The 23,459-nt window shown below is 36.8% G+C and overlaps 1 protein-coding gene across 4 annotated transcripts in view; it reads left to right on the forward strand.

The window, feature by feature from the left end:
• The first annotated feature begins 412 nt into the window (after window positions 1-412).
• The window catches only part of GK (glycerol kinase), a 35,033-nt gene continuing 11,986 nt past the window's right edge, over window positions 413-23,459 (forward strand). For 3 of the 4 annotated variants that reach the window (XM_082765714.1, XM_082765717.1, XM_082765716.1), the window contains exons 1-16: window positions 413-614; window positions 6,780-6,853; window positions 7,479-7,585; window positions 8,154-8,231; window positions 9,232-9,311; window positions 10,315-10,452; window positions 11,173-11,282; window positions 11,863-11,929; window positions 13,060-13,077; window positions 15,301-15,336; window positions 15,977-16,044; window positions 17,656-17,698; window positions 18,545-18,625; window positions 20,328-20,406; window positions 22,198-22,294; window positions 22,799-22,883. In XM_082765714.1, the coding sequence (XP_082621840.1) occupies window positions 537-614; window positions 6,780-6,853; window positions 7,479-7,585; window positions 8,154-8,231; window positions 9,232-9,311; window positions 10,315-10,452; window positions 11,173-11,282; window positions 11,863-11,929; window positions 13,060-13,077; window positions 15,301-15,336; window positions 15,977-16,044; window positions 17,656-17,698; window positions 18,545-18,625; window positions 20,328-20,406; window positions 22,198-22,294; window positions 22,799-22,883 (1,239 nt within the window). In that variant the 5' untranslated portion in view covers window positions 413-536. The remainder of the gene's footprint in view (window positions 615-6,779; window positions 6,854-7,478; window positions 7,586-8,153; window positions 8,232-9,231; window positions 9,312-10,314; window positions 10,453-11,172; window positions 11,283-11,862; window positions 11,930-13,059; window positions 13,078-15,300; window positions 15,337-15,976; window positions 16,045-17,655; window positions 17,699-18,544; window positions 18,626-20,327; window positions 20,407-22,197; window positions 22,295-22,798; window positions 22,884-23,459) is intronic. The other variant, XM_082765715.1, reaches the window with a different exon arrangement.

Genomic DNA, 23,459 nt, shown 5'->3' on the forward strand with positions numbered 1-23,459 from the left:
GGACAACGTTTCACAGGTGGCTGCCCCAGGCGAGGGTGGCTGCCTCAGAAGCCCTCGGAGCTGCCCGGTACAGGACAGAAACGGGTTTGGAGAGGGAGACGAAGCCGCCCCGGGCTCCCCCCAGGGGCCGCCTCAGCCTTCCCGCCCTCGCGCCACCAACGGCCACCAACGGCCCCCCGCGCGCCGCCCGTCACGCACCCCCCGCCCACTCCTCCGCCACCCCCGTCCCGCTTCCTGCGCCTCCCGGCCCCGCCCTTCTCCCCCCCCGCCCCCGCCGCGCCCCGGGCGCCGATTGGCTGCGGGCTCGCGACGCGGGCGGCAGCGCCCCCCGTTGGCCCCGCCCCTTTAGCGGCCCCGCCCCGCCCCGCCCCGCCCGCCGGCTTCACTCGGTGGCCACGCGCCGCAGGGCGGGCGGTTGGGCAGCGCGAGCGCGGCTGTTGAGCGGCTCTCCCCGCTCCGCGGCCGTTGCAAGGCGGGGACGGGCGGCGGCCGTTAGCCGGAGGGGGGGGGGGGGGAGGTTGTTGGTGGTGGTCCTGATGGCCGCGTCGGACCGCGTGGCGCTGGGGCCGCTGGTGGGCTCCATCGATCAGGGCACCAGCTCCAGCCGCTTCCTGGTGAGCACGCCGCGGGGATCGCGCGGGGAGGGGGCCGGGGCGGGGACGCTGCGCCGGGTGTCCCCCCCCCACAGCCTCCCTGCGCCCTTGGGGAAGGGCAGCGCCGCCCTGCCCTGGCTGCCGCCCCCGCAGGAGGATGAGGAGGGGGGGGAGTGCTGAGGGCCCCCCGGCCTGCTGCATGCAGGAGGATGGAGCTCCCTCCGGGCGGCCGCGGGGAGATACCGTGTGTAAAAACCCCACCGGCCGGGCTCCAGCCCGCTGTGGGGGCCTCTTGGGGCGGCTGCTGCAGTTCCGGGCTCGGTGTCAGCGCGTCCCGGCGTTCAGGTGGCTGGGCTCGCCCACCCTGCGGAAGGTGGGCCTGGCTGAGCAGCGGGGGAGGACGGGTTTGTTTAAGGATGGGGCGGTTAATGACAGCTCCCTAGGTTAAGGCTCTAGTCATTTCCATATTATGCAATAGACGGTAACTAATGTCATTACTATCTCCCTAACTTACTAGAACAGCTTCCTGCTTGCAAATCTCTATGCATGCTGTCCTGTCTCCTAGTCAGTAAGCTCTAGCCATTTGAAATAGACCCTGGTGATAGCTTCTGTTCTGGAACCTACGTAGAGGTAACAACCAGATAGGAAATGTTGCCAAATATGCACGATGTTAAACTGGGAAGATGAATGAGATATGCTTCCCCCATGTGGAATTTTCTTTCACAAAGCAGGAGACCGAGTATCTTGACCTGTGTTACCGTTATTTCTCAATATCACGACCTTCATGGGATTGTCAAATGACAAAGCAGAGATATAGGGGTGGAGAGAAACTCCAAACTGACAAATGACACCAGCGGGCTATCTGGAATGCCAGTCAGGAGCCCTTTTCAAAAAAATAATTGGAAAAGTTCCCTGTAATGCCTGAAAATAAATTCTGTCTGCTTTACACGTGCAGCTGAGTTAACTCTTTTTCTTAGCCTACAAGGAAAGTACTAGTAGAACTGAAAGTGACACTTTGAACTTCATACTCAAGATCTTTTTATGAGTACAAGTTCTTCTAAAAAGAATTTCCTTGCACTAATTGCATTCATCAGCAGTTTTTATACTGTCAGTTGTTATTTAATTGTTTGTAGGTTTTTTTTGTCTGAAATGAGGTATGTTTCTGTTCAGGAATTCAGATGCTCAAATAAAGAAGAGGCCATACCTTTTTACTTAATTATTTTTAAGAAAGTATACAGTGTCTATCATTCTTTTCAGTTCTTCATATCTTCAGTCTCAGTTTTTCTAAATTCTTTTACCTTGGCGGTGCAATCAAACTGTTATGATAATAAAATTGGATGAATTTGAGCAAAAAATGCATTTCGTCACTGAATTAAAATCAGAACATGGGGTAAGGAGGCAGAGGGCAAAGCATGCAGGGATCTGCTACAAGCCACATCAGTCACTCAGATAGCAATACATGTATCTGGATAATCCTATACAGGAAAGAGATTGCCACAGTTAGAAGAGATTTTTCTTTGAAATGCTGTATGACAAATGGTGGTGTTCCCTTTGTCTGCGTTGTTTCCCTGGCTCTTCTGCTACCTGTTAACAGATGCTAGTTGTTTTGCTTTCTCATTGCTCATTTGCTTTCTCATTGATCTCTTTACTTTTTTTTTTTTTTTTTTTTTTTTTCCCCTTTTAGTGTTCCCAGGCAAGTCACTGGTCAAAATCAAACTGTTGGTTACTTTACACCTGTCTATGCTGTGCAGCCATTACCTTTTTTTATTTATTTATTTATTTTTGAAACAGAAGACAAGATTTTGATCTGCCTAAAGATGTCTGGGTGAAAAACTTGGCTAGGGTAGCATCAATAGTTCAGTCTAAATGGTGGTGATGTTCCACAGGGGTTGGTAGTGAGGGCTGATACCCTGTGGTATTCTCATCAGCATCCTGGGTGGTGGGTTAGGATGTGCTCTCAAGTTTGCAGGTGAGCAGTTGATTGGAAGTCCTGGTGGAGAACTGGCCTGTCAGAAGCATTATGAAGTTCAACAAACTCTAGCGCTTGGGACAGAAGGCTTGGAAGCAGCTTGGTGGAAAAGGATCCAGAGTCCTGCTGGACAGCAAGTTGAGCATAGGAGAGCTGTGTGTCCTTGCAGCAGTGAAGATTAACCATGTTAAGAAGAGTACAGCCAGCAGATCAAAGGAACTAATTATTCCTGTCTATGTGCCACTTACAAGGCAGCACTGAGAACACTGTGTCTGGTTTTGCGCCCCCCCCCCCCCCCGCCCAAAGGAACAGAGTCCAAAAAATTGAGCTTAGGCTGGCAGAGGGTCTCTAATGTGGTTTGTGCGCTGCAGCACGTGACATGCAAGGCAAAGCTGGGAGACCCTGGGCTGTCTGTCTGGGGGAAGTGTAAGGAGGCATAGAAGGGGTGTCTTTAGCTATCTAAACACTGCATGTAGAGAAAACAGAACAAGGCTTTTCTCAGAGAAGCACAGAAAAAGAAAACAGGCGACAAAGACAAGTTACAGCAACATAAACCTCAAATAAATCGAGGAACAAAAGGTTCACTAGGCTCAAACACTGTATCAGGGCCCAAAAAGACAGATCTCTATCCTTGCAGGTACTTAACACCTGGCTGGAAAAGGCCCTGAATAAGCAGGTGTAATTGTAAATTTAACATTATTTGAGCAGTGGGTCAGGCCAGAGGACTCCAGGGATTCCTTCCAGCATTACTTATTCTGCGATTCTATGTATGGACGCAAGCCAGGATTTGTGAGATTCTCCTGCGTCCATGAATGAGGCTGTCTGATGATAAATAAGCATCAGAACTGAGGAAACTGCATCTCTGTTACTGCCACTCCTTGTTTATCCTTATCACACACAATGCACACAAACAGTTTTAGCTTATGCTGTTGCCTTGCCCTCAGAGGACCTTTATTTGGATCTTTTCTTCTGCAAAAGAAACTGTCATTCCTTGTGTGAGATCTTAGTTTTCCTGTTAAGTTGGGATGAGCTTGGATGACCGGTTCAGAGTTACTGGAGAGAGCTCAGGGCTTTGAGTGCCATCCCCATTGCTTGCAGCTCATTTTCTTTAGATACCAAGCTGGAGGAAAAATGCGTAGGCTAAACAACTGTACCTGAGTACAAATTCTGATCTAGATGTTTTGCCAAATAAGTTCATCAAATACTTGCATCTATCACACTCCATTTTACTCAAGAATGATATCATTAAAATCCATTGTAACACCTGCTACTTTCACTAAAAGCCTTGGGGTCAGGAGTTAATGGCTCTGCCTGATCTCTTGAAAGGTATTTGCTGGGTAAAGCCTTTCTGGCATTTTACCCAAGAACAGCAAGAATTGAAATATTCGATGAAGTGTCAATATAGTGAATTACACATACTGTACTCCAAGGCCTAGGTTTATCAGTCAGTCACAGATTTATTTTTTTCCACCCTGTGCACATTTTTTTTCTGCCTTGTTATCCAGAAGAAACACTTCAAATAAAATTATGTCACGCCATAACCATTCTTTTAAGTAAACAAAACCAGCTTTTACTTAAGGAAACACGTAGCATCCATTGAGCTTACCCTACAGAAGGGAATCCCTTCTACTCCTCCACTAAGTAGCCCAACTTTTTTGGGAAAAACAAAAAAATTGGCCGTGTAGCTAACAAGAAAGTTAAAAATGTTGCAAATGCTTTATTTTTTTTCCGTGAACTCTTAGCTTTTATCACTTAAAAGGGTTACGGTTTTGCTTTTTATTCCCATAATCATAAGTGCTTCTGGAGGAGGGGAGGAGCTGTTTGACAGGAGCCTTCCAAGCAAGATAATTTCTCTGAGATGAGTTAAAATGCTCATTCATGAAATCTGCCTGCCTGCTTGCTAATTCTGGTTAAATGCTAAGGGTGGAATTATTGTTTCTGTCATCCTTTCCCCAGTTGGGTTGATTTCAATGCAATTTCAAAACTCCGTCTTTGAGAGTGTTGGCCTACAAAGCCATAGCTGCTTCAGCTTAACATAAACTCATCAAAACACAGCATAGGCTAACTGAAGTAGCTTTTCTGCAGGTAGAGTTATGACTAATGGTAAGTTACTTGTAAAATCTGTCACTGTTTATTGTGTTTTCAGCCATGAAGCTTCTTCATCACTTACATAAGCCTTGTGTTTGTTTGTCTCACGGTTCTTTTTCATTCTTTGAAAGTTGGTAGGGCTGGTTGATCTGAATTCTTTTCCACTAAGGTGATAAAGGGTGAATGTAATGCCATGCAACTGTTAGCACTCCTTAGTGTGATGTCATGGATGAAACAGCTTGAATTAAATGATCAGCTTTTCTGTTTGCTTGCTTTCATACAACATAGCTACATAGCCTTCTCTGCTTCATTGTTTTGAGTCAAAGCTCTAGCTCTACTTCTTTGTATGATACATTTGCTGGGAGAGGAAGGAGGGTGTTACTCTTTTTGCCTTAATCCCTCACCAGAGCATTTGGTACATTTCTAGATGTTTTCACTGCCTTCCATCAGATCATCTCTGCCCCAAGATAGCTCTACATGCCCAAATGGCCCAGACAATTCTGTATCTACTGCTGATACAATTAGGACAAAACTGACTTTGACTTTTTTTCCCCTGTGAGAAGTGAGAGATCATTATTATAAACTGGAATCAGCTATTAATGAATTAGAAAGGAGGGAAAGTAGTTACGGAAATACACTTCAAACCTGTTTCAACAGGAATGTGTTGACCTTATCTGTGTTAGTCATTGTCACCTATTTCTCTTGCACCACTGTCAGAGAGAAACAAGGATAGTTTTTTCTTTTTGGCCACAGCCTGGTGGGGGTGAGCAAGAGCTACAATGTGTTCTGCTTATTTCCTACTTTGTTTACCATTTTCTAATGGGTTTAAATGTAATGTCTCCTTCATGTTTAGCTTCCTTCTGTGTATCAAAATTCTATTATTACTATGTAACATGGTATTGTTTTCAGCAACTCTTTTTAATCCCCTGCCCAGAGGTACAAGGAGTGTTTGCTGCTTTTGTTGAGGATGTCAGAAGCTTGCGGTTTTGTTTGTGTTGGACTGGGAGTTTGTGTTTACCTAGTTCTTCTCTGTGGACATGAAAAAAATCCATGCGTTTGTAGTCTTACTGGTTCTGTTGAGAAATTATTCCTGCTAGAACAGCTTACTTAGAAGGAGGCAAAATCCTCGCTCTGCTAGAGCTTCACCCTTTATTATCTGCAGGTCACACACTCTAGGTTTAATGAGTGACCTCGTGTGGTGGAATCTGTATTTATTTCCTTCTAAGAGTAGGGATCCTTATGTGCTACATCCTATTTCAAGGAATACTAAATGATTAATGGTGAATGATTACTGAATATTTAACATTGCTAATAAGTCACATACATACATATTAAACCTGTGTTCAATAAAATGTCTTCTATCTTTATTATTACACCTTAGTAAATGTTACTACGCTTTTGGCATAAAGGGAATTTCAAGTAAAAATATCTTGCTACATACATGCAAGACTCAATCTCTCCTATTAACCGTATTGCTTAGCATTTTAAGACTCTTATCCAATTATATCGATTCCTTGCAAGCATGCAGTTACTGACAGAGCTTACCCTCTTCTAAGATAGCTTCATGTCAAGGCTGAGCTGGTAGGTGAAACAGAGCTAAGTAAATACAATGGAAAAAATACAGTGGTGCTTTTCTGTGTAATCTCTCAGGTGACAACAGAAAAGGAAGAACATAGACCTCTTTAAGAATTCATTTCTGGGGAATAGAATAGAAAAAATAACTTTTAACGTGTTCCAGAGAGGTTGTGCTTTTTCCATCCCTGAAGGTTTTCAAGACCTGCTTGGAAAAAATCCATGGGCAGCTTGGTGACCCTTCTTTGAGCAGGAGGTTGCACCAGACGTGTCTAAAGGTCCCTTCCAGCCTGCTCTATTCTACAATTCGAATATGTAACTAAAACATTTCTGAACATCAGGGTTTCAGCAGTTATCATTGACAGCAAAGCTTACCAAAATATTGCATAAATGCTAATACCTGATCGCTGCTTATGGATATTTTTTGTACTTGTTGATACATGAGAAAGTGGCTATCAATTATAACTTCACTGTATTTATTCCAAAGAACAAATGTTATTTATCATTGTTTAAACTTCTGTGTTCATAGAAAATTAAACTGTGTAATTTATTTGCAGGTGTTTAATGCAAAAACAGCGGAGCTCTTGAGTCACCATCAGGTTGAGATACAGCAGAAATTCCCTAAAGAAGGGTATGAATTTTCTGTGGCTTTTTATTCATTTATGGACATTTCAGTAGAGCATATGTATTGTTGTGTATGAATGACCAAAACTGAAGTCGATGATCTAAAATGACTATTTAGAACATACTATCTGCTATAAATGATTCTGTGGTAGGAAAAATGGCATAATATAACTATTTTAGGCATCTAGTATGTGCTTTGTGTTACGTAAACTAAAAATACTTAGTTTTTCACTCTGACCAATCATTAACACGTTTTCTTGTGGTCTTGTTTAAAGTGGTAAAGCTGGTTATTTTTGCAATTTAATCATATTCTTCAGCTTAGTCCGTAGAGATGGCACAGTTTGTTCTCTGAGGTGTTTTTTGTTTGTTTGACCTATCATTTTGTTAACTGACCTACTGGTTGCTCCAAAGCCCCCTGTATGGAATAAAACAAAACAAAATTCTTGTTTTCTGCAGATAGTTTTGCTATGAAAATACAACTTACTCTTTAAAAATGCTTTGAAAATCATTAAACTTTTTATAGGTATGTAAAACATTCTCTGTACTTATGATTGTGTCAAAATGAATAGACTTGATTTTTTTCTCTTAACTGTATTTTTTTAACATGCATTTTTATTGACTGTTTATTAAAGATGGGTGGAACAAGATCCAAAGGAAATCTTAAAGTCTGTCTATGAATGTGTGGAAAGAACCTGTGAGAAACTGCAACAACTGAACATAGACATCACTAACATAAAAGGTATTCCCAGTTCTTAAGTGTAACTCATGGCTTTAATATGCTCGTAGTTGAGCAAGTCAGATTATTTTTTAAGTCAATAAGGAGAAAGTATGCACTAGCCTCAAAGAAAATGTTAACTCTTACTGAGAGTCATTTGTTTGGGAGGAGTAATGAGAAAAGAGGCTGTTTGTGTATATCAGCAATGCAAAATCTACAGAGTAGACTTAAACAATCTTACAAAATCACAGTGACAGGCAATGAATGAAGAAATTCTGAAATATAAAATGTTTAGGAGTTGCTGGGAGAAAAATAGTTTACCTGTCAGTGTTGGTGCTGTCTCAGTTTGTGCTAAATAAAAAAAAAGATTTAGAGCATGTAAGTTAAGCAGTGAAAGACGTATCGACAGTTAATAGAAGTAATCTTTCTAGACTGTAACATGAAAAAGTTGGAAGCATTTTATTTCCCATTTACTTTCCTCTTCTCCTTACCTGTTCGTCCCTCATCTCCACCTCTCCTTTCCCTCCCTCACCCCCAAAAAGAGGAAAACAAACCTTCTGAAAAGGATACTTCTTTCTATTTTGTCCTGAAGCCATTGGAGTCAGCAATCAGAGGGAAACAACAGTGGTTTGGGACAAGATCACTGGAGAACCTCTTTATAACGCAATTGGTAACTGCTATACTTCCTAAATATGTAACTTTGTAGAATGAATGTGTTGTAGAAAAATGCTTTCCTAGTTCTTTTCAGATCTCATTGTGATATAGCCTACTGACTTCTTTGAGTGTTTGAGATCTGTGTCATCTGCTGTGTGTTTGTATATGCAAGTGCAATTAAAAAAAGACTATTCTGTTAATTAATACTTAATAACTTAATAAATCACTTAATAGTCTTTTAACAAAAAGCAGTGTTCCTAAGGGGTTTTGTACATCCTTAGCATGTCATGAAGTCCTGACTTATGCACAACCACTTCCATTAAAATGAAGAAGATTACTAAATTTTCAGAGTTTGATTTAACTTTGATTTAACTTTAAAGGAAACACGTTATGTAGATTTAGTTAATACTGATTTGTATTTGTATTTTTAATTTACCTTGGCTTTTGAGATTGACAGCTGAGAAATGGTAATTGTCTAGATTGTTTGTTTTAGCCTATGGCAATTTAGTTTAGCATGGTATCATTGCAAGATCAGGACTCTTGGGTATTTTCCTCTGTTGTTTACAGCTTTATCTTCAGCTGTACTATGATAGCTCTGGCATAGCGCTTCAGTTCAAAGTTTTCATAGTTATAGTAAATAATCAACCTGCTGTTTGTTTTGACCTTCCAATTTAATGACACTCATCTGCTATAAAGTAAGCAGCATTAGTCATTTGCTAATACTCTCGTAGAGAAAAGTATATATTCCATTATGTGGAAAATCCTGTTTGAGTTTTCAAATCATTAGTTCTAAATCAAATGAGTGCATCCAAGCTTTTTTTTTTTTCCCCACAAACATGCGTTAAAAATGGAATGGCAATACAGTATTCTTTCAGCTGTGTTAAAAAAAAAAAAAAAAGGCAATAAATAAAGACAGGAATTTATTGCCAAGAGCTCTAATTTTGTAATAGCAGCTTACATATGTCACTATTGGTGTGTTAGATCATTTAATTAATTCATTTTATTCATGTTTGTAGTGTGGCTTGACCTGAGAACCCAGTCAACAGTTGAAAGGCTTCTTAAAAGAATTCCAGGAAACAACAAATCCTTTTTTAAGGTGAGAGATATTACAGACTATTTAAATAGCAGCTGGATACTTACTGCTACAGTGTATAACGTTTTATGGACCAAAAATTCCCCATTACAAAGTAAGTCAGTTGTAGCTTCTAGTTCCTTCTTAGCTGTAAAATGATTTTTAAAAATGCATAATACTATATACTGATCTGAGACTCAAAATAGATTTTTAATACTCGTTACATATTCTTACTAGAGAATTGGGTAACCCTTTGTAAGACTTAATTGAGTACTCCCTATCCATTCACTAAATATCACACCAAAAAAATAAGATCCAATAGAAAAATATTCAAAAATCATTTACTGATGTGAAATATTATCATTTTTCATCATATGCCATAATATTTAACTTAGTTACAACCAGTCTGAAAATTGCAGAGATATTTTATGAAAAGCAAATTCGTCCTTTTTTTTTTCTTAATAAGAGTATAGGTAAGAATTTGGAAAATAAATGCCTAAAGAATGGTATCAAAATTATTTGATTCATGTTTTCCTTGATCGGTTATATAAATATTTTATATTTTATGCATTTTCCTTCAGCCACAAAGTGGATGTAAGAGAGCATGTAAACTTACTTGATTTTAAGTTCAAATAGAATACAAAATCCATCTTTCTTGTGTCATGCTGCTCATTTTTATCAATTTTACTTGCTGTCTAGTCATGGATGAGACCATGGATGAGACCAGACTTTTGCAAACAACTGTTTGGTCTTTGGTCTTTGTACTGTATTTAGATCAGCTTTGATCTTTGTCCATTAGTGCACTAGCCATTTGTTTTTGATATTTTCAGATTCATTTTATGCTTAATACTTATTAAAAGAACAAGTTTGTTTAATTCATCTGATTTTGAGTCTTGGATTTTTCATTTGATATGACTTTTTATATTTAACTGTAGCATGTGTTGAAAAGATCTTTGTATGATGTCTAAAAGCTGTTTTTTTGATTGTGGTTTTTTTTTTTTTTTTTTTTCTGTTTTTGATTTTACAGTTTAGGACTGGTCTTCCACTTAGCACTTACTTTAGTGCAGTGAAACTTCGGTGGCTTTTGGATAATGTAGAAGAGATTAGACAAGCAGTTGATAATGGAAGAGCAATGTTTGGGACTATTGATTCATGGCTTATATGGGTATGTACTCACGAGTTTATTATTACTCCTCTGTAAAATGAATTTCCATTTCCCATACCACACAAATTCATAACAAAAGCGTTTTTTTCCTGGAGACACAGACAAAACCAAATTTTGAGTATTTACAGGTTGCTTGTAAAAATATTTAATCATAATCTGCTGACCAATTTTATACTTTTCTTCATCTAGAAAAAGGAATTTTTTGTCTCCTACCAGTTCACCCTATAGCCTGTTTTTAGCACAACTTTAGGCAGAGAGATGGGATCCTAGCAGGAGTGTTGTATCAAATTATGCTGAATGATCACCCAGTGATGTTGTTACAAGCTGTTAAAGAAACTCAATTAAAGCTTGTACTGTCTCTATAGCACTACGTTTTGTAGATGCTTATTTGTAATTTTCCACTTTCTGTAAAACGTTGCTTATGCCTTTTGAAAAACTTGGATTTCAGAAAGATGCATTAGCCATCTTTGCAACATAAGAATCCAAGAGATACCGCAGTACCCTTACAATTGTACTGCTGGACTTAGCATCTTTTCCATGCCTTAATTCCACTATATTAAGCCTTCCCCTTTAGTTGTTGCAGAAATATCAGTTTTCCCACTCCCAAGCTGAAAGCTTCATGAATTTACTTTTTTTTTTTTTTTTTTTTTTGTAATTTGTTGAAGCAAACTTGTATCTTTTCATGACTATTACAAGTGTGGTTTTTTTTTTATTATTCAGTGTTTGACAGGTGGGAAGAATGGAGGTGTTCACTGTACAGATGTAACCAATGCCAGTAGAACGATGTTGTTCAACATTCATTCCTTGGATTGGGATCCTGAGCTCTGCCAGTAAGCTCAGATTTTCAGTCATATTGTTCTTTAAGTAGATTCTGTAAGTGATATGTAAAGAAAGACTGTTTCATTTAATAGAAGAATTTCTTGTTCAGACTACAGTCAGTTATTACTGTTGTATTTACTGTTAACATTAATAATTACAATTAATTTTTCTCTAAGCCCAAAATCCACTATCTAGATTAATTGCAAAAGCAGAGCCTTGATTTTTTCTGTCAGTAGAGGACTGACTATTTCATGAAAACAATGCCATTTAATATTTTGTTTATTTCTTAATTTAATTTTTAGTCTGTTACAATTAATACCAATATTATAAAGATAGTGTTGGAAGAGCAAAGACTTCCCATGTGAAAGACTTGGATGCGTCTTCAAAATACTCAAATATTTCTCATTTTACTCCCTGATTCAGTGTCACATTATGTAAGAAATGGGGAAACATACAGTGATGGATTAAAACCTAGAAATCAAAGTTACCTTTTTTTCTCTTTATAGCTTATATTTATTTAAAAAAATAAATGCAGAATCCTTCCTGATTTATCACTGACCATATATATAACTTCTTTTATATTGTGTTCAGGTTCTTTGATATTCCTATGGAAATACTTCCAAAAGTACGAAGCTCATCTGAGATTTATGGCCTGATGGTATGTTTTCTTGTGACGTTGATCTTGTAAAAATATAATTATATCAATATTGATTGACAGAATTTTCATTAAAACTAATGGCTTTTCTTAGACTGGTATTATTTGGCTTTTTCTAGACCAGTATGGTTTGATTTGTGAGTCATTATCTCCTGTGTGTTATTATATGAAGTTAAATATCAGTCAAAAAAGCAAAGTAAGATCAGAGAGGTTTTTGATAAATATAAGACAAGTTGCTGATAAGTACTTACTGATGTAGAAATTACCCATCAGATTGCAAAGTGTAATCAGTAGATCTAAAGTAATGAGCTTGCTGTTATTAAGGCACCGTAGTTGTACTTCTTGTACAACTGAAAAAAAAAGACGTGAAAGTTACTTAATGATCTAAGAAGACTGGACAAAGTGTGTAATGTCTTATTCCCATATAATTGAAGGCAGAATTTGGTCAGTTTCGATGAACTAGCAGATCACAAGTGACACCTTAGATTGCTTTTTTGTCCTTTGTTTTTAATAAACTCCTTTTGCAGCATATATTTACATCGAACTTCAGTTAAAAAATAATAATAATGATATTATGAACTCTTACACTAATTGCACCATTCCCAGTGGAGCTGTGAATGTGACTTAGGAGTAAAACATGGTTTGTTATCATTGGCCTGAGGTTTTAAGTTTACTTTGTGTAGTACCAATTCTTCTGATAAAGTGACATCTAATTTATTCTTAAATCTTGAGACTAGGATAAGCTAGATGTTGTGATTTCACATTTTTTCATGGTATTTTACCCTATTGCTTACTAAGAACATACAAGCATTTTGTAATTAACGCAAATTAAAACTTTATTTAAAACGAAATTCTAATTTGCCTGAAATGTAAGTACTTTTGCTAATCTGTCAAAAATGATGCCACTAGAAATCATTACTAACTGTTACTAATGTGAATGGTCAGATGAGAATGAGCTGTATTAAGCTGAATAAGTGAGGCAAATGAAATACTAGGCAATGTGGTAATGAAAAAGGAGATACAGCCTGGCAACTGAAACAGAATAGCTGGTCACTGGTCACTTTAAATTTGAACTTCTGTTTCTCTTCCCCTTTCCTCCCATTTTTTTTCTCATTCTTCCTTTTGCTGACTAGAAAATCTGTCCTAGCCTGGTGAGTAGAGGCTTCTATTAGGCTGACCACCTGTATGTTATCCACTCTGTTCAGGTGCTGTGCATTTCCATTGATTTTTAGGATTAGTAAAAGCATGCTTTCTAGACCAATAAATTTGGCAAATATTTCTAAATTTGAGATATTACACTAGGTGCTCATGTCAAAGTTGCTTCTGAAGTGTAATCTTTATGTAAGCATTTGCTTTAATTTGTAGGCTGGTGAATATTTCTTTTCACAGCAAACACAAAAATACAGCTACTGTCTAGTAAATGCTGGCTGTCTCATTTTATAAATGAGGAAACTGAGCCATTCTGTCTACAAATATTCATTCTATTATACTGAAACATTAGATTCATACCAGGTTTTTTAGTACATCTATAAAATGAATTACCTTAATTCCAGTCAATTGAAATGAGAATTAAAAAATAAATTTAAAAAAATCAGATTGGAAATGCACTTGCATGGCTTCACTGAAAATTCATTTTCACAATTCCACAAATAAACGATTTTAAAGAAAGAGGTAAAAGTTGTCAAGATATAGATTTATTATGACACCTACTGCAAGAATGCAACTGAAAAAATATGTGGTAGTGTTTGGAAGAAATTCTGTATGACCCTTGAAATGCTGTATCTTAAAATGAGGCATCTATCTTTGCCTAGCGTGTCATCACAGTCACTTTTTTTCTAGTCACTTTACTGTTTTGCACCTTTTCATTTTAAACTTGACACAGGCTGCATGTTATACTGCACCTGGTTTTCTGTGTACTATAATTTCAAAAAAAATTATCTTTACAACTGTTGAGGTAGTATACAGGTATACTATCAAATATACCTGTAAATTTCCTACTCAATTTTAGGCACGAGCTTCATGAAGCTGAAGTCCAATGTACAATTCAACTCAACCGTGTAGTCTGTGACCCTTTACTGCTCTATTTTAGGCATGAGCTGCATTAAGCTCAAGTCCAATGTGCAATCAAGTCAACCATACTGTTTATGTGATCCTTCTGTTTTTCTCTAGTCATTAAATCTTCCTTTTTTTCCCCCCGACTTTAAACCAACTTCAATGCATTTCTCTTTAAAGTGATATAAAAAGAAGAGAGTTCCAGCTTCTACAATCTTAACGTTACTACAATCTTAATGTTACTAAAATTTAGTCAACATATGCTATGTTCAGGATTGGAATCTGTGCTTTTCATAAACATAATTTAACAGGATTTACTTTTTTTTTTTTTCTCTTACTAATTCTCCCACTTGAGTTTTATTCTCCCAGAAATTTGTCTTTATGTGAAGTATCTGTTGTCTTTTTTTTCCTCATTTGCTCTATGGAACAAATTGCTAGACAGACAGTTGCTCCTACCAGAAAGTGTTTTTCTCCAGGACACTTTCTCCTTCATAAATATCTTGTGGCCATCTTCCATTTCTCACTAGAGATTTTTATCAGAATTGAAAGAAGCATTAAAATACTAAAAAAAAAATCTCTTTACTGCTTAAACTATTGTCTGTGATAATCGGGTCCTGCCTTTTGCCAGACAGGTACCATGATTCTGCCACCTCAGCACTGATTGTGGAAAAATGCTAACTGCATAAGTGATAGATAGATAGATATGTGATACCATATAAACAGCAGTGATATCACAACTTGCTTTTTTCTTCTCTCTCCTCTCCCGCCCCTTTTTTTTTCAGCTTACCTAGACATTTTCCTTGCTTTTATTCTTGGGTTGAGTTATCTTTCATGTTTGGCTATAACAGGATAATGGGGATATATTTTTCTATTCTTTTTATGCTTTTTCTTAGTCACTTTTTTTGTTAATTGGAAGGTGAATCTGAAGTACTGTAGACTAGACTTTAGGGATCAAGGGGATGCAGACTTTAAAGTAACTAAGTTTAATTCGGCTTACATAGAGGATCTGTACCTTCAGTGAAAAACCTGTATGGTTTTGTGGTCTTTTGTGTGTTTGTTGGTCTTGTATTGCAATCTTTGTCTTGAAAACTGCAACAGTTTCTATTACATGGATACTATAAAGCAACTTCTACAGTAGTAGTGACAGTGTTTTTAAGTGGCTGTCCATTCTTGTATGATTTAGCGTTTCTTTCACGTGTTTTGTCTACATCCAAGATTTGCATCTCCCTATTAAAATAAAAGTTTAGTTTATTTTTGATTGCGTGAAATTTGTATTCACAAAAAGCTAATATGAAGCTTTTATTTCTCTTTTTGTGATTCAGAAATCTGGAGCTTTGACAGGTGTACCAATTTCTGGGGTGAGTCAACTTCAACTAAAATGCTGGTATGGGAATCTGGTAGATACTGCAGGAGCATTTCTTCACTGGAAAAAGCTTTAAGAAGGGTGAATCATGCTACAAATTATGATGATGGTTTCCAGTTTTATAGTTTTTTTTTCCTTCATATGAAGTAAATTTCCTTTACGTTAAGTAAATTTTGAGGTTGATTCTAATAATGAAGAACCCAGTAAATTAAGAAGATAAGGCCTGGCTATGCAAATACAGCTGTCAACTTTAATGCATGTCTAGTTATGCTGGAAACTTAGAGTCTAAATAAATGAATAGCATAACAAAATGGAACCGAGCTCTGCTTTATAGTAGTAGTTCAGTGTATACATAATCCAGAAATGTGGGGCTTCCCAGCTTTTTCTACATTAAGATAGTAAATTTTAATTTTGATTTAAGTTGTTCACCATAAGTTCCATGACACATTTAATTTGCAGTTCTTACAAAAGGAAGAGTAATAATAAGCACGGGTTATCTCTATGGATTTTTTCTCACTTTCAATTACCTGTGTGTTCCTAATAGGTTAGAGTCATAGTTAAATATATCTATTCATGTTACTTGTTCATGAATGTGATTCATGTGCAGATATTTCCTAAATTATTTTTTTTTTCAGTGCTTGGGCGACCAGTCTGCTGCTCTTGTTGGGCAAATGTGTTTTCAAGATGGGCAGGCAAAAAACACGTAAGTTATAATGAAAGTTGTAAGATAAACAGTAGGTCACTGTTCCGTTTTAAATTTAGTGTTATGTTCTCTTTCAACCTAACTGCCAGATACTTTTGTAGTTACAACATAAATAGCTCTACCTTTTGACTGTGTTGACCTACAAAATAAACAGTGTACTGACTTCTGAATGAAATAGGGAAAATTGTTAAATGGTTTGTGAGGTATACTTTGGAACAAAGTCATTGTGAGTAAATACCTCTGTGTGAAAGAAGATTTTACATTTTAAAATTCTCCAAAACACAGACTATAGCAGTTGCTAGTGTAATATAAACCGAGTAAGGTAAAGTTAAACAAATATGGGCAATGCAGGTTAGATTGTGTAGACTTCAATGACAAAAAACAGACAGTATTGCTAGATAGGAAAAGGCTGTGCTTAGTTTTCATTCTGTGTCTAGATCAATATGGAGATTATAAAATGTTGTTTTCCTAGCTCTCAGTCTCTTAGTTTCCCTTGTTTAAAACAGCTGATCAGTTAAATCAGGCAAATGGTGTAATCAAACATTCATTTGAGGAAAAGCTCTTTGCTTAAATGACTTACTGTTTCATTTACAATTGCGTGCCTAACACAGCATGTACAAATATACAGAGTTCTGGACTTTCACAGATTTAATTGCACATTAGTCCATATTTCTTGCTAATTAACCTTCATGTTATCTTTTATATTTGTACATGAATCTAATTGTTCGTAGCCTTGTATTTTATTAAAACAAACATGGTTCTAAGCAATATTGTCACAAAGTATTTTTATAAAAAATATTTTTATAACATGAGACTTTGGGAAAAAAAAACAAACAAACAAACTTATAAAGAAAATGGTAAAAGTTAATTATCAGATGAGAATGTTTAACCTATTTGTAGTATTGTTACCTTTTTTCTCTCCAAATATAACTGAGAACTTTCTCAGTACTGTGTTTAGGTTGTTGATTTGCAAGGTGTAAAAAATATTGAGAATTAATAATTAGTTGGAATAAATTAGCATGGATTATGAGTCTATTGTATTCCTTTTATTAAACTGCATCTTTGTATGTGTGTATGCACACATACATGTAGTGTGGTCTTCAAATGAGAAACATGCCACTTTCAGAAATATTTGAAGTGAATATGTTTAAAGAAAACCCTCTTATTTGTGGCAGGAATGCAGTGTCTTGAATTTTCACCTTTAAAGGTTTGAATTTGATGTTTTGAAATATTTATGTTATAAAGTGGCTTTCATAATCGTCTTAAATTGAAATAAGTAAACACTGCCACCCATTATGAATTCATGTTTAGTTTTCGTCCCTATCTGCTCCTTGATAAGTACTATACAAGAAATACCCAGGGAAAGAGGTGTAGGTCTAGATTTTTCAGCTTCAGGCTGCATTTATTTATTTATTTATTTATTTATTTATTTGGGGGGAGGGGGGGGAGAGAGAGTGATGATTTTATCATCAGTTAATGCTGCCATAAACTTCAAGGGGTAAAAAAAAGTGGTATCTTGATTCTCCACAAGGGAGTTGTGGATTCAGGAATTGCAGTAATTGTTTATCCTTTAAACATCCTTGTTTTAACTTTTTGTTCCTTTCATGCTAGGTATGGAACAGGATGTTTCTTGCTGTGCAATACAGGTCAGAAGGTCAGTTGCATTTTTCAATTTTTCACTTGTTTTTATTGATCTTCATTTAAATACTTGAGTACAACTATAAATTAACATTTCATAAACTTATAAGCAACAATTACACTGCTAGAGGTAAGGAAAAATGAATATTGAAATATGAAAGAACAGAAAGTAAAAATCTGTTCAACGTGTTTCAGTAAGACTCCATTTCCTAGCTGCAAAATGAACTTTTTGTAGCAAGATCCCTTCTTTTCCCTTGTGTATGTTTCTTAACCTCATCCACAAAGTGATGAGTCTTGTGTTACTTAACCACATGCTCTGTTTCTCGTCTTGGCTATTCTTCTTTTCACGTTTTTCTTTGTATTAGTAGTTAAAAAAATAATGCAGAGCTTAGGCTTCTTTTCCTATATCTCCTGAAGACCCCCATTTCTTTGCTATAGAGAGTCTGGAAAGATCTGAGGCAGCTTGTGGAAATGAAAACTAAAACCAGCAGTCCAAGGGTTTTATCTTTGGTGTTTATAGGATCATAGAATCACTAAGGTTGGAAGAGACCTCAGAAGAGATCATCTGGTCCAACCATCCCCCTACCACCAATGTCACCCACTAAACCATGTCCCTAAGCACCACATCCAACCTTTCCTTAAACAATCTCAGGGACGGTACCTCCCCAGGAAACCCATTCCAATGCCTGACTAAACTTATGTAACTTTTGTAGAGTCATTGATATCTATTATGCTTAAACATTCTGTATCTTTTTTTTTTTTAAGTGAAAATTTTGTCTCTTCTTCATTATCATTTGCATATACTGGTTTAAATATTTTAGGCCTGTGTTCATGCTTCACCTTTTCTTCTTTCCCTATTTAGTCTGTGTTTTCTGAGCATGGTCTTCTAACCACAATAGCTTACAAACTGGGCAGAGACAAACCTGTTTGTTACGCACTAGAAGTAAGTACAGTAATTTATTCCTTTCTGTAGTTATACATGTTTTTCTTTACTTCTGTTTTCTAGTATCTTTCTATTATCTTCAGTGAAATTATTAATTTGCACAGAAATTTAAATATCAATTTGTTATATCTTTTGTGCCTCAAGGCTTATGCGTTGTTTTGGTCCAATCTACCTCCAATCTAGATCACTTAATCTAATAAAAATATTTCTGCATTGCATTTCTTGGCATAATGGCTGAAACACTTTTTCAGTTACACAGTCTTCCAAATCTTTACTAAATAAACAAATAAAAATTCATACTAAGATTGGGTTTAAAAAGGAGGAAGTTCTGGTACTAGTGTTTCAACTATCCTCTATTAACAAAAAACATGACTAGATGTCTTTTGTCTTATTTCATTCAAATGTTTGTTACTTCTAACTTAAAAATCTAAGCCAAATTTCTGGGACAAGATTCATCAAACAGCCCTTTTTGCCTACCTCAAAATCAAGTTCCTACTTCCAGTTCCTTTAGTTCCTCAGTTCTCCACACAGCTCTGAGGCTATCCAAATTCTGTAGAAAACTGAATTTTTCACTCTAACTCATTGTTCTAAAGCTCTGCTTCTGAAGCACAGATCCGCTTGGCACATATTTGGCACCAAATCTTCTTTGGGATCAGTAGAATGAATATTCTTCCATCTATGTTGTTCAGTGGGCCTGATCTAATAGTTATTTTCAAGATGTGTACAGAATTGTCAGCTGCAATGGAGCTTATGAAGAGAGCCTATGTTTTTCATATCAAATAGACCAAGACAACACACAGGATTTTCTTCTCTGGGAAAATAATTTGTGGCTTACAATTACTAGGATGTGGGAGTTTGTGCTCATTTCCTTTTCCTTCCCTTAGGAAAGTTGAGCTTTTTATTTGCCATGTTCTGGCAACTTTGGGGGTTTCATTTTATGAAGGTGAAGAGGTTTGTTTTGGTTTTAGTCCAGGTACTTGAAGAAAGGACTGGAACTGTGTTGAGAGTGATTTATTTTTTTTATTTCCACTTGCTCAGAAATCTGTATGCACACTTTTGCTTCCTCCTCATCTCCAAGTCCTTAATGATACTGTCTGAAGAAATAGTTTCAACAGAAGCTATTAAGTGCTCTTTCTTCTACTGCATCCATGCTAGAATTGTCTACAATTTAGTGGATAAGACACTTTGCAGAGAGGCAAGAAATGTGCATTCAGCCTTTTGTTTTAATCATCCCTCTATTTTATAACTGTAATAGCTAGCGGTTTAGAAAACACCCCTGTTCCCTTATAGCAATGGCTCTGAATGAAAATGTAGTGCTGCTTCCAGTTTACTTGAAGCTTAGTCTAGTAGACTTGAAACTGTCTTGTAGAGAAGTCTATTTGGACAGTGGTGTGAGCTGGGAGCCTTGCCATTCATTTGTGATGTGATGGAACCATTCAGGGCCATTTGCTGAAGCAGTAGAGAGAACTGACAAATGAAAATGCCTACATTTTCTGTCTCTTTGGACATGTGTACTTAGGCTCTAGCTATAAATAGTCTTATCTTTAAAATTAAAGCATAAAAAATTAATTTGTTATAAAAAGAAGGCTGAGGCTACTGGATCTACTTGTCCTTAAATTAGTGAGACCAAGAAGATTGCTCACAAAATTAGGTAACTCCCCTCCATGGAAAAATTGCATGCAAGTGTTTTTATTTCCTTCAGGGATCTGTTGCAATAGCTGGTGCTGTTGTTCGTTGGCTGAGGGACAATCTAGGTATCGTTAAGACTTCACAGGAAATAGGTGAGTATTTGCAATTTGGAGCTTTTAATTTTAAGTATTTTTTTCAACTGTCTTGATATTTGAATTCTGACAACTGCCTTATTGTTGAATAAAAGCTCAAAATATTCAAGTAAATAAAAGCTGAAGATGCATATATTTTACTTTGTTCAAACAATTTGTTTTGCACCCATGAAATCACTACTTACTGATATTTTTCACCAATATTTCATACAGCTTATCACTAAGGTGTTTGAAACCCTTTGCTAACTTTCCGTTACTGAGCACGCACTCAGGAAGATTCTGTACTGCCATACAGATTCCTGGTTTTGTACAATATTATTTTCCAGAATCAAGAGTGTTTAAGTCTATTACAGAACCAAAAGCATATTAGATTGTACATATTCTTTCCTGTCACAGACATGACAACCTGAGGCTCTAAATATGCAATGATTTATGTAGAAGGGTTCACATCTACTAATGCAGAGACCTCCATTTGCAAAGCTGTCTCTTAAAGAATTGTGAATGATGGCAGTCTGTTTTGGCTAAGAACACGGTAATCCTTTAGTATTTGGGTCGCTAATGTTTTCTGCATGAGCTGAACTTAAAACAAGCTTGTTTGTGACATAAAAATGAGGAATATACAAAATTTTGAAAAAGGAGAAAACATCAGAAACATGCAACTGTAACAGTTTGAAAGTGACTGATATAACTAGATTTTGGACTATAAAGTAATTCATTATATTTATTTTAATAATTTGATATCTTACTGAAAAGTGGAAAAAGTAGAATTCAAAGACTAAGGAAAACTCAGAAAACAATAATCTATGAGAAAGCCTGACAGACCATATAGAACATAAGCTACTGTCACTGGAATTAGCCAGTTGCTGAAACACTATAGTCACTCTTGGCTTCACAAGTTTGATTAGATCTTTGACATGTAGGAACTTCAAGAACTTTAATTTGTCAATGCTGCTGAAATCATGTGGGTCTCAGTCATTGCTTCTTTTTCCCTGAAGATGTCCTTCCTTCTCCCTTCATTCCTTTATATGTGGTATCTGTGTGAAAGTACCATTTTAAAAAGATTTTTTGAATCAGTTTCCCTAACTTTCTTCTCTATTGCTCTGCTTTGATCAATGCAAACAAGAAATTTACAAAAGCTGAAAAAAAAAATCTACTTTCCCTTCTTGTTACAGGAAGGAGCTGCACATAACGTCTGTAGTTTTGGCTGTTTTAATACAGCTTTTAAAATTACACATTTTAATATTGAGGAGTTCAGATATCTGAAGTTACTACTCAGATATTAAGCAACTCCACATTTCCTTGTAGTTGGATGTGATTATATTCTTAAGATGAGATTTTAGAACTCTAAATCCATTTGAAATTAATGGGAATTTAGTTCTTAACTCCCTTTGGTCGTGATCCAGTTTCACTTTCTTGCTTCGGCTTAAATGCAAGTAAATTGTGACCTTTTGGAAAGCTTTGAAGGTACATTCTTTACCCACAGGATACCCTTTGAAAACCTCACAGAATCTAGATCAGAATATCAAGTAAATGATTCTGGGGTTTGATTTTACATTTACCACAGCCGCCTATGCCCCATCTTCCATTTATATTGTTGGATATGGACAGCTAGTCAAAGAGAAGCAGAGTTGCAGTTAGTTGCATATTCTAATGGTACATGGCTTGATTGCTTTTATAGCTACCTAACATATTCTGAATATTTTCCCTATTTAATAACATCTTTAAGTGTCATTTTTTAAGTGTTGGTGCAGTTGTAAAAAGCTAAATATAGACTGTTTGTGTGTGCATTAGAAAAACTGGCTGCAGAAGTGGGGACTTCTTATGGCTGCTACTTTGTGCCAGCATTTTCAGGACTGTATGCACCATACTGGGAACCCAGTGCAAGAGGGTAAGGTTCTGAATGAACGTTTGCAGGAAGATTAAATTATTTCACAAATCCTTACAGGTATCAGACTTTTTTTTTTCTTCCTTTGGTGTATCTGGATACAACATTCTCCAAGCAACCACTGTTTCTCTTTTGTATTTAATTTGTTCAAAACAGCAACTGCTACAGGGAGAAGGAGGATTAGCTGACTCAGCTACTCATCCTAATCACCACCACCACCCAAAAAAAAAAAAAAAAGAGGGGGAGGGGCATGGAAAACATTTGGGTCAGGAAACTTTGGGACACTGAAAGGTTTGTCATGATAACAGGTTATTACAAAACTGAGGGAATTCAGATTAAAAAGAAACCAGCTTTTTAATGTTAAGAAGCAATCCTTATACAATGGAACTGAATGAGACTTGAATTAAAAGGCCTAGGTCTGAAAGATTTTCTGGTAAAGATGTATGTTCTAACTCTTGCTTTTTTTTCTGTTTGTTTTGTTTTTGTCTTTTTTCCTCTATTGAACAGTATTATCTGTGGCCTTACTCAGTTTACAAATAAAAACCACATCGCCTTTGCTGCACTAGAAGCTGTCTGCTTTCAAACACGAGAGGTAAAAGCAAATTAGTTCATAAATTCGTTGTAAATTAGTATAAGAACAGTGTAACTCTTCAGGAAAAGAGAGGATTAAAAAGATGTAATGAAGATGCTTCATACCACACTTCTATGCTATTATCTTCTTTACGTGATGCTAGTATTGAAGGATTGTTCCTGTGAACTCAGCTAGAATGATCAGGTTGAGTGGTACATTATTTTGGAGCAGCAATCATACTTTTTATCAGCACTTAAAATAAGGTGAACATGTTTTATGACTGTTATAAAAGGCAGAACATGCAAACAGTAAAATGACAAGGCCAATACCATAACAAAAATGCTGTATTGATTCTACAACATAAGAGACTATATTTTATATCATCTGCTGTGACAGATATGGCTGATGTTGTTTTCCATAAGAACAAAAAATACTTAAATCAAGAGAGCAGCAAACATCCAGTGAAATCTGCATTCACTTTTTGCCCACGTCTCTTTTTGCACTTGTCAGCGTTCTGCAAAAGCAAACCTACATTCTCACACAATAAATTAATCCTTCAACCAAATCATAAGGCTTGATATCAGTATGTTTTGAGCA

Source organism: Aythya marila (assembly GCF_965140915.1).
Source record: "Aythya marila genome assembly, chromosome: 1".
In the NCBI taxonomy this organism is placed as follows: domain Eukaryota; kingdom Metazoa; phylum Chordata; class Aves; order Anseriformes; family Anatidae; genus Aythya; species Aythya marila.